This window comes from Neolamprologus multifasciatus, chromosome 15 (assembly GCF_963576455.1).
Source record: "Neolamprologus multifasciatus chromosome 15, fNeoMul1.2, whole genome shotgun sequence".
Classification (NCBI taxonomy): domain Eukaryota; kingdom Metazoa; phylum Chordata; class Actinopteri; order Cichliformes; family Cichlidae; genus Neolamprologus; species Neolamprologus multifasciatus.
In genome coordinates, this window is record NC_140453.1 from 13,475,731 (window position 1) to 13,491,725 (window position 15,995).

The following is a 15,995-nucleotide window of genomic DNA, read 5'->3' on the forward strand; positions in this document are numbered from 1 at the left end:
ACTTTGGCTAGCTATACAAAGTCAGCACAACGATATAGATAAATGCATTTGTTTTAGTGGATATAACATAAAAAAATACTTAAAATAAAAATACAAATTAAAAAAATAGAAATTATAACAACTTAATATCATGTTATTATATTGTATTTTATTTTTGCCGTGTTTATTCCTTTGTTTTTGTGTTTGCCGCTGTGAATTTCAGTATTTCCATGGGGGTTTTACCGCGAATTTAAATCTGTTTTAGGAAATATTTGCTTTGTTTCCATTGAGACGCTCCTGTCGTTACCATGGATACCATAAACTTACCACGGTGAGAGCAATTTTACACACCAACGAAACCTGCTGTTAAACCCACAAATTACACAATTACCACTGCTAACATCTTGTGCAGAGAAGGAAATTTTTTAAAAAAATAAAAAAATATCAAGACTGGAAATGTCTTGTACCGGGAACAGCCACGGACTACCATTTTTACCGGGATATACATTTCGAGATGTGACGGTAAGAATATGATTAAACAAAATTACAGGGTTTGCTTAGTAGTTTGAAACATTAACGACTGACAGAATTTTATATATATATATATATATTATTTTTTTTGGGGGGGGGGGGGGGATATTTGTCGATTATTTTTTAATAATGCAGGTGTCTTCTTACATTTCTCCACTTGTTAGGTTGTGTTGCTAAAGTACTAGCCAGCTCTCGAGTGACCTTTAACACGTCTCTAAATGTTCTCTAAAGAGACTTTGATAATTATTAGTTATTTTATAAGGTTATTTTATTTTACCAAGCCCTAATAAAAATGAACAGCAATGCTTTGAATCATAATAACACATAATTATTATTATTTCATAAAATTAACTAATTCACTGTTGACAGTTAACACAGTTATTTATTCTTGCTATACTTTAGGGATGTTATTGTTATTTTGTCTTCCTACAGGCATAGCGCTCAATACTTGATCTACAGTACTGTTCAATAGTCTTGAGCCACCCCTCGGGAAAATGAGAAATGGGTGCAAGACTGTATTGGAACACGTGCAAACATACATGGGGATACAGTACTGAAGGCAAAAACAGAGTTTGTACAATTCTAATCACCTTGAAAGTCAATATTTGGTCTGAGCACCTTTATTCTTCAACACAAACAGAACTCTTAGGCAACAATGCTTGTCATTTCTTTAAGTAGTCTTCGTGAATAGTTCCCCAGGCCTCTTGGGCGACATTTAAAAATCTTCTTTGGATTCTAGCTGCCTTTGGTTACATTAACAGGGGTGGTAGCTCAGGAGGGAGAGCAAGTCATCTACTAATTGGACAGTTAGTGGTTTGATCCCTGGCTACAAGTATGGCCAAATATCCTTGGGTGAGATAACTAACCCCAAGTTGCTCTCCAATGTGAGTGATTGGTTTATAGAAAGCACTTGGGTGGATGATGTTGGATTGTAGGGAGTAGAAAAATGCTATTTAAAAAATTATCAGAACACTGAGGTCTGGACTCTGGGGAGGACAGTCTGTCACAGATTGTGCTACCTTGTGTGTTTTTCTATCCAGTTATGCCTTCACTGCATTTTTGGCAAAAAAAAAAAAAAAAAAAAAGGTTTCTGCAATTTTATGGGTTGGTGTCTTTTTTAATGCTTCACTCATTCATAGGTCAATGTCAAGTGGGTTAACAATTAAAGAATTCCTCTAAAAATGGTCAGGAACAAGGACATGAATTAAAATCCTTGAAAAAGCAGCCAAAAGAGCAATGTTAAAAGACCTTGAGAAAGCCTGGAGAATTATTGGTTACTTGGAACAAAATACACACAATGGGTGGCTCAAGACTTGCACAGACTACTGTAACATTGGACAGAACACTTAATTGGTATTTAAGTGTAAACTGCATGAATTCGTGATAAGTGCTTCATGTAATTACATTTCCGTCTGTATTTACCTGAGCTAATTTATTTCTTCCTCTGTGTTTGCAGAAGTCAGCCTTCCATCGACCCCAAACTCTGAGCTATAGGAATGGCTATGCTCTGCCCCGACGTCCCACTGTGGGCATTGGCAACGACCCTCTTTTATCAGAGCAGCTCACTCAACAAGAGATTAGTGAGTTAGCCTTCGAGACACCTGACCTTACTTACTGCGCCTTTGGTAAAAGAGTACATGAAGACTTCATCCCTGCTCATGTGGCCCTTGACAAAAAGGTCTGGTAACACCTATAGTTGTAAAACTCATAAAAACATAAAGGTTCCTCATCTGTTATTCATCACTACCACCTGTCTTGCAGGCGCTGCGCTACTATGGATATTTTATGGAGGCTATCTTGTATTCTCCTGAAGAGCAGCACCGTGTGCGCCCTGTGGTAATTTACTATTACCTAGAGGATGACAGCATTTGCATCATCGAGCCCACAGTAGAGAACTCTGGGATACCACAGGGAAAGCGGATCAAACGCCACCAGTTGCCCAAGAATGAACATGGAGAGCATTACCATTGGAAAGATCTCAACCTTGGTATGGACCTGGACGTGTATGGGGTCAAATACCGCATCACCCAGTGTGATACCTTTACTAAGGTACAACCTTATGTGTTTGAATGCTGTGGAAATTAAACTATGCATTAGAAGTCTGCTGTTATAAATACACTTCCTGTGTGTTCTGATCTCTCATTCTTCATACAGGAATTCATGGAAAGTGAAGGCACGATTGTAAATGACCCTGAGCCAATGCCAGCGGATCCTTACATCAACAGTCGTGAAAACCCTCCACCGTGTCACACTACACCTTCCACATTTGATAATTTGCACAAGTTGCTCAACATGGACCGCAAGGTGAATGAAATTCAGTCCTTTACAAGCTGACTGTGTAACATTTATCACGTTTAGCACTGTCACATCACAGCAACGTCCAAGGTTTGAATCCACCAATCTTGATTTGTGTTAGAGTTCTAATAATTCCTTCATGGGGTATCCCTGCCATAAAATAAATGGCAGATATAATAGAGGCATGCCTGTATTTGTGGTTTCATTCTTCTACACTTTTTTGGTTAGGTGTTACGCTTCTTCACTCTGTGGGATGATGCTGACTGTCTGCATGGGGAGTCCAGGCCTGTTACCATTCACTATTACCTGGTGGATGATACAGTGGAGATCACAGAGGTCCACCAACCGAACAGCGGCCGGGATCCCTTCCCCATCCTGATGCGGAGGCAGAGACTACCCAAAAAGATCAAATCAGGTTTGATGCAGTACTGTGTGTTGGTTAAATGTGCATTTAACCGATTTGATTTGATACAGTGCAGTAAAGCGAGTTATGTCATCTGTTATGTTTTTTTTCTTGCCTACTTTATGTATGACATAAGCGACTTTATGCAATGATGACAAAAATGATGACATGTTATGTAAAAAGATTAATTACACTGGCTTCTACAAAGTACTCGGTTTTCTAGATACATCAAAAATACACCGAGACTGTGATAATATTTTGTATATTTAATTTTGACATTGTTGTACTCTTGTTTATTTGTAGAGAACTTCCCCAGTGCAGTGATGGAGGTCTCAAAGCAAGAGGTGGATGAGTATTACTCCCCAAAAGACTTCCAGGTGGGTCAAAGGATGAAACTACTGGGGCGCAACTTCCTGCTTTATGACTGTGATGGCTTCACTAAAGAATATTACCAGAAGAACCACCCAGAAATGGAGATGAAGTCCACAGAGATACCAAAGAAGGTTGATATGCTTCAAGACTGGAAGAAGGTAAATTGAACTGTATATTTAACCTATTTTTGTTTTTTATGTTGGAACAATTTTAATTTAAACTGAAGCCCATCTTGGAATGGGATTACACCAGACAAAACGATTATAAACTACATCCATCTGCAAATTTGACGTTCATTATGATGTCAGCGATACACCCGCATCTTACACAGTGATGATACTGACAGAATCTGTCTACAGATAGTCATATAAACACTTGATAAAGCTCTAAAAACTACCTTTGAGGTAGTTCCTGCTATAGTAAGTGTCTCAAGGACCTAATTTTGCCATGATTGCATACACGCAGACAGATTCAGAAGGTAATATGCAATTCCAGCCATGCTGTCAGAGCTAATCTGTATCACTGAGGAGGCATGCTTTATACCGCTTTAAGCCAGACCAATTCAAAGTGATAGGAAGGCAATAGTAGCTCAATTAAGCAGATGGACCACAGCAGCAGAAGTGTATATGTTTTTGTACATTTGTGTCTATTTCCTTCTCTCTTTCTCCATGCTGTCCATGCTTACAGACAGTTCCTCCCTACAATGGTTTTGGTTCACTTGAGGATTCTCTTCAGAATTGTTTGCGTCTGATTCCCGAGCCTCCCAAAGTGAACGTGGTGAAGATGCTAGAGAACGACCATAAGGTGTTGCGCTACAGTGCCAGACTGGTGAGCAACATTTAGCAGAGCATTTGTAGCAGTTCAAAAGAACTTGAAAAGAACTGAATCACTGAGAGTTACCAAAAGTAGACCATTCTAATGAGATTAAAAAAGCCTAGCCTTGCTCCTCATTCTGCAATGGACAAGGTTTGCTCAGAAACACTGATTAGAGACATTTTTACTCCTCAGTAAAAAGTTATTTAAAAAAGGGGTGATTATGCAAAAAGCTATTTTTATTTTTACACCTTGGTTAAGCCCACCTATGTTGCATTCCAGGACTCCCAGAATCCCGAAGATGAAGACCGCCGTTTCATCCTGTCCTACTTCCTGTCCAATGACATGATCAGCATTTTTGAAAAGACCACACGCAACTCTGGTGTCATTGGTGGAAAATTTCTGGAAAAGTCCCGTGTCCCCAAGCCGGGCTCTACTGTAGACAAACCTGAGTACTACTCACCTGCAGACTTCGCTATCGGGGCCACTGTGGAAGGTAACAGCTGAAATCCTCTGTTAATCAGGACTGGGAAAACAAACATGCCACTATCCCAACTTCTTTTAAGCGTGTTTCTGACTTAAATTGAAATTGATTATATATGCATTTTTTATACAGTAACATTTCTCAGTTATGACATTTTAAATGTTATCTTTAGTATAATATCAAGATTATAAAATTTACCTTTGCCCGCTTTCAGTTTTTGGTCACCGCTTTGTGTTGACTGATGCCGACCACTATGTGCTCAAATACTTGGAGTCTAACTGGAGTGACATCCCTTCCAAGACGCTGGATTCTTTGCGGCAGAAGCTGGGTGTGGAAATTCTAACTACCCAGCCACCTGACCAAGATGGGAAAGACTATACCAGCCATTTAGACTAAATTATTTGTCAATGATACCTTTGTGCAGGTAGGTATCTCTTTGGAAAAAATAAATGCTATTTAGTTCATGCTCATCCTAATTGCCGCCGCCCCCCCCCCCCCCTTTCTCATTGGCAGGTGAAGCAACAGAGCAGTTTCTTTGATGTGAAGAATTTCCTTATTTCAGAGTTCTGCAATAAATCTACTGTAAATCAAAGCCTTTACTAAAATTTCCTTGACAATTAAACAATAAACATGACACCTTTCAAGTGATACCTCACAGTGAGACAAATGATAAATACAGCGACCTTTTGTTGTTGCTTTAAAATTAACCTTATAGCGTCTCTGATGATGAGAAATTTGTCCATTCACACACCATAAATTCTAACAAGTGATTATTCTTTTTTTTTTTGTAGTTTTTTTTTTTGTTTTAAACACATGTGGTGCATAAAATGTAAACCAGCTGAAAAGACTTCAGATGCGAAACTTATATCAGAAAAAAAAATCTCATTATTTAATAAAGAAATTAAAAACAAAAAAAGGAAAAAAAAAAAAAAAGAAAACATGAAATAGCATGTGGTAATATCCAACATACATATTTGTTAAGTGACCAGTGACAGTTGTATGATTTCGACAGTAAGCTCATATCATACTTTATCATCAGTAACGCTTTTCTGCTCCAGCGGACCAGAATAGAAAACAAGCAAAGCCGGCTCAATGGCAAGAGCTGCAATATCTCACAATGCTACAACCAATACAGTACTTGTGTATGAGGACTAATCAACGCGTTCAGCATGGACATTAAAATGTGCCGCACACTGCGTTCACTTTACTTCTGAATTCCCTCTGCATTCAATGGTGTGCTTCAGGGTGGGATCACAGGCTTTGTGGATGTATATAAAAAAATAAAATAAAATACTGATATGATGAGAAGAGAAAATGTCTGTTGGGGCTCAAGGGGTTTCCTTGGATTTCATTTTCCAGCATTCAAGCCTAAGTCTGTAGCGACTGAGTCCCCGTGGCATCTCAGGAAATACACATCCAGAAGCTTGATGACCAGTAGCTATCAGCTTCTCTGCGGTGCTGATGAGAAGCCTTGGCCGGGGCTAAGGTCTCCTGTTTAGGCCAGTCAGTTTGTTATCTTAAGGGGATTTGAGTTTCTTTGTCCGAGGAGAGGCTCCGTTCTCTGCTTTAAGAACTCCATTTTCATGGTGACCAACTGCCAGGCAGAGAAGGGAGAAATCGGTACCTCTGTTAATGCAGCACATGTAAGAATCGGTGTGATAAAGATAAATGAAGAAAGCAGAAATGACAGCAGAGAAGAGACAAATGCTAAGTCTCATTTCCTTTTTCTTTTGCAAGTATTTAACAGGTAATGCACGTGAAATATGAAAGCCAGCAGAGCAGGTGTTTAAACTCACGTGAATCTCTTTTTAGTGGCCTTAGGGGTTGTTTTGCAGCAGACTTCTTGCGAACAGCCTGCTCATGTCGGAACTCCCTCCAGCGCCTCAGCTGGAAGCGAATAAACTTCCAGAGTAGCCACGATTGAGTTAAACATACCAACAGTAGAACAGTCATCCTGAAAGGGCAAAAGGAAAGAACAAAAACAAACGTGTGCTCGTAAAAATGGGCGATTGTGTTGCAAAATGTTAAAACATATGATGCAAATGTATGATATTTTTAATAGCCTAAATAAAATATCTAAATCCCTTCCTGGCTCCTATACATCCTCCTCAAAATGAATGATGCAAAACAATACAAAACTGAACATGTAATTATACTTTTATGTTGTTTCTGTAGCTCTAAACAGTTCTTGCAGTACCAGAAAATAAATCATTATCCACAGATGTTGGACATTGCTCTTTTTTTTCCCCTCTCAATATAACTCACCTTATCAACACAGTGTTGAAGTTCCCCATCTCCAGGTCCAGCCCCTGATACTCAGAACGAGCCAAACCAAACCCCACTGCCAGGAACATCAGGGTCAGCGTAGACATCCGCGTAAACACGAAGCTGACCGCCCACAGATCAAACCTGGGGGAGGACACACAGCGAGGTTGGGCCCAGAGAAAGGGAAAGGTAAAAAAAAAAAAAAAAAAAAGGTAGTGTTTATCATAAGAACACTGTAATATTATAATGTACTGTAAAACTAACCGAGTCAAAAGGTGAACAACGCTGAAAACACGTGATGCTGTTGCTTACGAACAAAAACACTGAAGTGTATTTTTAAAAGGTCGCACTGTTGGGTGAGGAATGAGATAGAAGTAGATCAATACTTCTATCTCATTCCTTTATCAAGTAAAACCTGCTGAAGCCTCTTCGCAGGTAAGATGGCTTACATTTTCTGGTGGTTCTCATCAGTGAAATACAGGAGTCTGGCGATGTGGAAGCCCAACTCTGACACGTACTGCAGGAAGAGGAGTACCAGACCCACACGACTTAAACTAGGCAGGAAAGAGGAGACACAAAGTCGAGAGATTAGGTGATAAAAGGAAATCATCTAAGCAGCCCGAGCATCTTGCATCTTGCAACTCGGGAGTCACCGTGAAGTGCAGCTGGACACTTATTTTGAGCCATTATCTAAAATAACTGAATCACCAGTACAGTTTGATCTGACTTAACCCTGAAATAGTGGTGGTGGTATTTTATTATACCACCACCACTACCTTTATGTTTTTCCCTCACAGATTTCAAATCAAGGTTCTTTGAGTGCCACGTTTCTCCCTGCTGACAAAAGAAACACTAAGTTGAGCAGCACAGTGAAAATTGCTGCTGCAAAGAATTTAAAAGACCTCGAAATAACTCAAATACCAAGCATTTAGTGAGTCTTCTCTACTCACACCTTTGGATTTTACTGGCCAACTTCAAAGGGATTCTTACTTTAACAAATAGGCTGCAGAGATGTGGAGCAAATACAGGCAGATGTACTGGAGCTGGCGAGAAATCTCCTCCTGGAAAACAAACAGCCTTTATTTGCAAATGATTTTAAAGCTTGACACCTTCTCCCCCACCCCTCTGTCCTTTTCCAACTTTGTCTAATGCACATGCAGAATATACATGAGCCCAAGTATAAACAGAGCTTATCTAATCACACTTTAGAACTCCTCCAGTTTCAAGGACTCTCCAACTGACCTTGCGGACTTTCTGGAAGTAGAGCTCTGGCAAGGCATGGAGCCAGTAGGCAAGCTGAGTGAGGTAGAAAAACTTCACCTGAAACCTGGACCAGACACACACAGACAGGCATGGGTAAGACAGAGGGAGAAGCACGCATAATCTATATCCTGCCTCACTGATAGTTTCGTCTTAGTTTTATTATATAATTAGGACTATGGTCAAAAAACAAAAAAAACAAAAAAAAACAACAAGCTTGTAGACAGCCAACTTATCGTGTTTCTGCAGCAAAATTGATGATCCCCACTTCTGAAAAAGAAACTCTAAAAGGCTCCTACTTTGCACAAATGCATAATGCTCCTTCTCTCCTGGAGCTTTTTACTAGGTGCCTTCCCAGCTTTGACAAACGTCCAGCTGTGATAACCACATATACTCAGGGCCCTCTTGATATGATGTTCTTCTGTTTTCCTGGCCACTGTATTCGTGGGCATGGTGTTCACTCTGTGTTGTAGTGTCCTGATGACACCCAGTTTGTGCTCCAGTGGATGTTGAGAGTCAAACCTTGGTTTACAGTACACATTTGTATGCTACCATTATCATATTTTAATAATGATTATAGCTAATAACCTCTTATTCTTATTCTCCCTGGTTATTTTGATAAATGCCACCACAAAAAGGCAGGCGGTAGAGACTCCAGAAAGTAAAACTGGTTGGAGAATCAGAGTTTAAAAATAATTTTAAATATTAAGTGGGCTTAGATTAAATAGTTTTAATACACTTTATTTATTTAACAGCCAAAATTAAATATAACGTGATGCACAAACTCATTCTGTCAATTTGCCTTAACCATCTGAAGATCATTTGCACTCAGGTCCATACCCAGGCCAAAAACCCAACCCCAAAATAATCAAAATCTGGCAGCAGCATCAAGATAAGAGTATCAGAAGAGGAAAGGTTATGATAGATTGCTGTATCGGTATTGTGTCTCACTCCTAATAAACATGATATTTGTTAGCTACAGTTAGTGTTTTATGGTTAAATTAATATATATAAATATATATACCTGAGATGTACATGAGGATAGTTCTCCCAAAGGGTGCTGGGATGCAGGAGATATCCTTCCTGTGTGAAGAAATTAGAACACTGAAAAACTTAATACTATTATCTATTAATGTGCGCGTGTGAGCGCCTGTTTTAAGAATATGTGCGGCATTTCCTTCACTAGGAAGTTGTCGCTTGAATGCAGTCTCACTCACTGTAATGAGGATGTAGAAACTCCACACACTAGACACCAAGTGAAACACGCAAAGTTGACCCGACTCATTAAACTTGGTGTTCTTGCTCTTGGAGAGGTGAAGACGTCTGTTCACTTTCTGCAACATGAACCATAACAACAGGACGCGTGAATGAGGTTAGATCCCGGCAATAACGGGTGGCATGTTGACTTTGGCGTTTGTCATGCACAAGGAAGTGTTACAGGATTACCGTAAGGAGGACGAAAAAAAAAGAAAAAAAAAAAAAAGATAGAAGCTATTTATGGCTGCTACTTTAAACACTTGCCTGAAGAAGTATTCCTTTCAAGACACGCTGGAAACCGTGGTGATGTTGCTAAAATAAAACACGATCCTTTTCGCTGGCCTATTTCTAAACAATGACCAAATACTAACCTTGCTCTCTTTCTGCCTCCAGTCAACCCCCCGCCATCCCCCCACATCAATCTGTTTAAGCTCTTTTGTTTAAAATATTCATAACTGGCATGTGTGGGGTTTTTTTTTCATGTGGTTTGTTTTAAACTGACACACTGAGAGCATTTGAATGCAAACACCATGAGATGAAACAGCACATATCCTGGTTTCAGTATATGGCACGCATCTTCCTCATTATAATATCATGTTTTTGAAACAGTAAAGAGGCTAATACTGTGCACTGAAGGGGTTTTTTAAGCTACCGTAATCAGTTCAAAGCCTGGATGACTACACCTAAAACAGTAATATTCTGATTATTTTAAAGCTTCTTTATGGTCTTGGAAAGATTTATGTAACTTGGTACAACCTGGTCATAACCTGTAGTGTTCTCCTTCATTTAGTAGAATGTGTATATAGTGGTTAATGAATCTTTATGTGGGTTTTATTGGAGCGGTGCTTTTGTGGCAATGGGTATCTTATGACGCTTCCTTTCCAAAAACCTTTCTACCAAATTATTAAGAATTTGCATACCCAGAACAAAAACATTTTCCCTCATTTTAATTACCTACTCATTTTTTATTTTCTTTTTTTTTTTTTAATCTGTCTGCTGGAAATAATCAGCATAAAACACACCACAAAGCTGAGGCATTGTGAAACAGTAAAAAGACGCTTACATCCAGAAGATATTCCTGCACTACTGCATGGAGGATGATGGCGATGAAGAAATAGAACAGGATGGTGGCACAGTCCTTCCATCCGTAATGGTACAACGTCACCTCTCCCTCTAAAACACATACAGGAGATATGAAACACACATAGGATGTTATTTATCAGGGGTGTGTTAAACATCCTGGAAGAACATCCAGCTTCAATAATACCGTGACGCAGAGGAAAAGGTACGGCAGAAGTGAAACTCCATGAGTCAAAGGTTAATAGAGGCTGAATGAAAATAAGCACGTAATCAAAATCTGGCTCTTCGTACCTGACGATAACGTGGTGACGTTGTACTGAGGCTGAATGAACAGTATGGCCGTCTTTGCTGTTGCCTGGAAATTAGACGAGACGTCAGCAGCAGCATAGTTCAGCGAACCTGCCTGAATGCAACCTCAAGAATGTGGGCTTCCAAGTAGAGCAAACACAAGTCAGTCTTTCCTTCATAAAGACCACATCCCCTTGCAGTGTTGTAACAACTTTTTTTCTTAATCGGGTTGTCATTTACTGAAGTACAATAGCCATATCAGTTTAACATATAGTCAATATGCTATATATATATATATATATAGCAAGTGGGTGTGTGAGATTAAGGAAATAGCCTTATCAGTATAGCAGAGCTGTCAAACAGTCACACATCTGGTGTCATAACTTCCTCATGAGAACTGATTTCTAAGATGTCCTTCTAAAAAAAAATAATTAAAAAATAGAATGGCAGAGGTTTTTTGTTTTAACCCAGTATAAACCTTATTTCAAAACAAAGCCATACCTGCCTGCAAGCACCTGTTACAGGTTGCTGAGTGTGATCCAGGATCAGATTGTTATATTCAGATGATCCACATTTCAACATGCATACATGCATAAATAAAATACATTTGATTATTCCTGTCACTAATATATATATATATATATATATATATATATATATATATATATATATATATATATATATACACACATACACATACATACACAGATATTTTTCCATAATTGTTCCAACCAATCATCCATTATGCACAGAAAACAAAAATGTTTTGTTGTTTGTTTGTTTTGTTTGTTTGTTTTTTTTACTTAAAACTTGAATACCCTTGAATGTAATAAGAAAAGGTGAAGAGGGCCAGATCCTCAGGTTTGATTATTCATTGCTCAAGCAATTCAAACTGTTAAAAATGTTTTCTGCTGATTAACAGACTGCATATTAAAAAGATCACAGAGATTGGTGTCCAGTATTCTCCTTCTCAACCCAGGATGTGAACCACTGCAGTAAACTACCGTTTCCCACATGCTAAATTCTGACCTTAACACATACGATTAAGCAAAGTGAAAAAATGAAACTACAGCCCCCTCCTACCCCTGACCCCAAGAGACCTTGTGGGTCCCCTGATACCAGTTTGGGCGCCACAGTGAAACAAGTCGCCAGTTATTCCCTGTGGATCGAGGCTACTGGTGACATGTCATCAAAATTTAACATAACTGACTACATGTAGAGCACTCTTGTTCTCTTTTTTCCAGTAATGAAAAAAATAAAGGAAATCCCCTATTTTTTTCCCCCTATTCGATCAGCTGTGTAATCACAGCCAGGGTTCCGTTTTGAAACTTTACTAAATGTCCAGGCGGTGGCTGCCTGGGAGTGTTTGTGCTCACGCAGAAGGAAGAACTACTACATGAATAATCTATTTAATTATTTCACTAAATGTCAGCGGTGAAATCCCTTCAGGTCAAAGCGTGTTAAGAGCAGCTGACCCCCCCGGGTCACAGCAGCAAATATTGAGACGTGGCAGTTAACTAGTTGCGTCAAGACACTGACAAATAGTCAGACAGCTTCCGTTTGCGACTTTCAAAATAAAAAGGCTGGCAGCGGAAGTTTGTTGGAACTCATAGGAAGGAAAGTCGTTGCTTTTAATTTGAATACAGGAAAGGCTTTAACACCTATTTTATTTTAGAAATGTCTGGTAACTGACAATTGCAAAAACAATTGCTTGCAAAGAGTTTTTGCTGTAAAAGACACTGTCATGCGATTAAACGGTCATGTAGCTTTGCTACCCAAGTCAAGTGTTTAGGTTTTACCCAGATTCTAGAAACTTAAAGACAAGACAAAGGGAAACTTTCAACATGTAAAGCAATAATACGAAAACGCTGTAGTTTGTGCACAGCTGCTTTTTTAACCCGTTTCCTCCTACCTTAAGAGCAACGCATAGATTGTTACTTTGACTGCGACCAGAGCAACATTTTTTTCCTTCCCCAAACGTGTAAAAATTAAAACACAAAAAAACAGCACGGACGACAAACCCGCGAAACTGATAACAGCTAAATTAACAGACACAATCTTATGAGCAACCGTTTCTACAAAGCGAGAATCGCTTTAAGTGGGATTTCAAGTTAGAGCTTAGTTTTCCGCAGGCTTTGCCATCTTAAAACAGCTGAGGGAGACGAGAGAAGGAAAAAAGGAATGTGAGTTCATCTCACCTCAAACATCAGTCCAATCAGAATGAAAATCACCAAACCGAATACGATGTCAGCATGGTTTTGAATTAAGAACTCCTGGCTGAAGAACGGATAGCTCTTATTTCTTCGGCGAAATGCCATGTCAACACAATGGACTTTTCCCTTCTGTTTTAAAAATCAGAATTTTTCTGACTACGAAGTTCAGTGAGTTAACTTTCTCGGCGACGTACGCATGCGCGTCGTCTTAAAGGGCCAGAGCCATAAATACCTTCTTTGGGTCGATTTACACAAAAAGTTAGATTCAGTCTGCCTTGTCAGACTCAACGTAACCACTTTTACAGCTGCATGCAGAATTGGCATAAAATGTTGTGCAAAAGTCTTGAGCTATCCCTGTTTTCTTTGTATTTTGCTTCCAAGGAGTCATATTTTCTTGCATCATTTGGTAAATGGTAAATGGCCTGTATTTGTATAGCGCTTTACTAGTCCCTAGGGACCCCAAAGCGCTTTACACAACCAGTCATCCACCCATTCACACACACATTCACACACTGATGATGGCAAGCTACATTGTAGCCACAGCCACCCTGGGGCGCACTGACAGAGGCGAGGCTGCCGGACACTGGCGCCACCGGGCCCTCTGACCACCACCAGTAGGCAACGGGTGAAGTGTCTTGCCCAAGGACACAACGACCGAGACTGTCCAAGCCGGGGCTCAAACCGGCAACCTTCCGATTACAAGGCGAACTCCCAACTCTTGAGCAATAGTTTTTCCGTGTTCTCTGAAGGTCTTTTAAAGTTTTTCACTCATTTTCATTACTAAACTGTTTTCAGAAGAATGTAGATAACAGAAAACTAAGCAAAGAACCAAGTTTAAATTGTATCTTTAGGGACTTTGTTACTAGCAGCCTGCGTAATTTGCTCCTTTAGTTTCTTTAGTTTAAATCTAAAAATAAAACATTTAAAGAAAGGCAAAGACAACGTAGTGGACAAAATTGTATTTTTGCAGCAACAACATGATTCCCAAAGCCTTATTAGTGTTGGCTTTGGCACATCTTGATTTATGTGCAGTATGTTCTTAAATAAATCTGAGGACAAATAGAGGACAAAAGAATCTCCAGCAGATGAAGTGTATCTGAATGTTATGCCCTTAAGAGGTGGGGCGGAATTCAACACAGGACTTAAGAGATGAATCAGGCCCTTCAGCGGATCCATCTACAATTCAGTTAGGTTCAGTTGCCTCAAGGCACTTTATATTGTAATTATAAAAAAGACATGCTGTGGAATGGAGCCAGAGATTAATAATAACTATTGATTACATGCAGAGTGGTGTATAAACACATAGTGAGTGAAAAAAAAGGTGAGTGAAGAAGAAACACTCATCATGCATTATGTCAAGCCCCTGCAGCTGAGACCTATTGCAGCACAACTAAGGGAGGATTCAGGGTCACCTGATCCAGCCCTAACTATATGCTTGATCAAAAAGGAAAGTTACAAGCCAAATCTTAAAAGTAGAGAGTGTCTTTCTCCCAAATCCAAACTGGAGCTGGTCCCACAAACGAGGAGACTGGAAGCTGAAGGCAGTGCCCCCATTCTACTTTTAACCACAAGTAAACCAGGAGTCTGAGCGCAAAGTGCTGTGTGGTCTTTAAGATAAAATGGAACCTGATTCTACAAGGTCTTGTATGTGATAAGAAGGATTTTGACTCTGGATTTTGACAGAGAGCCAATGAAAAGAAGTCAGTATGAGAGAAATATGCTCTCTCTCTCTCTCTCTCTCTCTCAAGTCCCTTGCATTACTATTGCTACAGCACTTTTTTTTAGGTCATCCTGATAATAATGAATTACAGTAGCCCAGCGTAGAAGTAATAAATGCATGAACTAGTTTTTCAGCATCAGTCTGAGACAGGATGGTTCTAGTTCTAGAGATACTGAGCAAATGGAAATTCTGGTCAACCGTGACTCCGAGTCCTCAGTGTTACTTGAGGCCAATGTTTTGGGTTTTTTCTTTTTGTTTTTTTAACCTTTATTTATACAGGTATGCCCATTGAGATTTGATGTCTCTTTACAAAACACAACTCTTTCGGACAAACACATTAAAATTGCAACAATAAAAGAAGCAATAAAACGTAATGCCATCTAGAGTAAGCATCATGTTAGGTACCATATTTCAAAGCTTTTTAATGCTGAGTTCAATAACCTCAGTGTTATCTGAATATAGGAACAGGAAATTCAAGGTCATCCAGGTATTTATGTTTTTAAGACTTTATTGCAGTTTAAGTAATCTATGTGTGTTATCTGGCTTCGTGGATAGATAACGTTGGCTATTATATGCATAGAAGTAAAACATATGCTATGCCTTCTAGTGATACTGCCTACAGAAACATATACGTCATTGTGTAAAGATGACTCTCCATTTACATGAACAAATTGGAGACTATTAGATAGATATGATTCTAACCACTTTAATACCTAAAGCATGCTCTAATCACTGTAATAAAATATTAAGGTCAGCTGTATCGAATGCAGCACTGAGATCTTCCAGGACAAGCACAAAGATGAGGTCCACTGTCAGGGACCATAAGAGCTTTTGTTACCTTCACTAATGCTGTTTTTGTACTGTGATGCATTCTGAAACCTGACTGAAACTCTTCAAATAAACCATTCCTTTCAGTTCGTTGACTCAAGAACTTTTGAGATAAAAGGAAGGTTGGTGATTGGCCTATAATTAGCTAAACAGCTGTGTCGAGGGATGGCTTTTTAAATAAAGAATTACTTACTTGAAGCCTACAGC

General features: G+C 39.2%; 2 protein-coding genes across 2 annotated transcripts; one reads left to right on the forward strand and one right to left on the reverse strand.

The window, feature by feature from the left end:
* Positions 1–263: 263 nt before the first annotated feature.
* Positions 264–6,168, forward strand: efhc1 (EF-hand domain (C-terminal) containing 1). Its single transcript, XM_085132559.1, has 10 exons — positions 264–501; positions 1,967–2,188; positions 2,272–2,559; positions 2,665–2,814; positions 3,034–3,220; positions 3,512–3,738; positions 4,268–4,408; positions 4,676–4,889; positions 5,092–5,301; positions 5,391–6,168. Exons 1-9 carry the CDS (start codon positions 436–438, stop codon positions 5,271–5,273), a joined length of 1,677 nt encoding a protein of 558 aa, XP_084988685.1. The 5' UTR covers positions 264–435; the 3' UTR covers positions 5,274–5,301; positions 5,391–6,168.
* Positions 6,169–6,329: 161 nt separating this feature from the next.
* tram2 (translocation associated membrane protein 2) lies at positions 6,330–13,443 on the reverse strand. Its single transcript, XM_085132562.1, has 11 exons — positions 13,226–13,443; positions 11,031–11,094; positions 10,723–10,832; positions 9,620–9,736; positions 9,427–9,485; positions 8,385–8,469; positions 8,133–8,203; positions 7,592–7,696; positions 7,143–7,286; positions 6,674–6,831; positions 6,330–6,471 (listed from the first exon to the last, which is right to left on the reverse strand). The coding sequence occupies exons 1-11, from the start codon at positions 13,343–13,345 to the stop codon at positions 6,395–6,397; spliced, it is 1,110 nt and encodes a 369-aa protein (XP_084988688.1). The 5' UTR covers positions 13,346–13,443; the 3' UTR covers positions 6,330–6,394.
* Positions 13,444–15,995: the final 2,552 nt, after the last annotated feature.

Coding starts and splice junctions, on each gene's coding strand:
- efhc1 (XM_085132559.1), top strand. CDS start 436: ATGTCTTGTACCGGGAACAGCCACGGACTACCATTTTTACCGGGATAT. Junction 502..1,966: donor ATACATTTCGAGATGTGACG/GTAAGAATATGA, acceptor CTGTGTTTGCAG/AAGTCAGCCTTCCATCGACC. Junction 2,815..3,033: donor TGCTCAACATGGACCGCAAG/GTGAATGAAATT, acceptor TTTTTTGGTTAG/GTGTTACGCTTCTTCACTCT.
- tram2 (XM_085132562.1), bottom strand. CDS start 13,345: ATGGCATTTCGCCGAAGAAATAAGAGCTATCCGTTCTTCAGCCAGGAG. Junction 9,486..9,619: donor GTTTCTACATCCTCATTACA/GTGAGTGAGACT, acceptor TTCTTCACACAG/GAAGGATATCTCCTGCATCC. Junction 8,204..8,384: donor ACTTCCAGAAAGTCCGCAAG/GTCAGTTGGAGA, acceptor TTTGTTTTCCAG/GAGGAGATTTCTCGCCAGCT.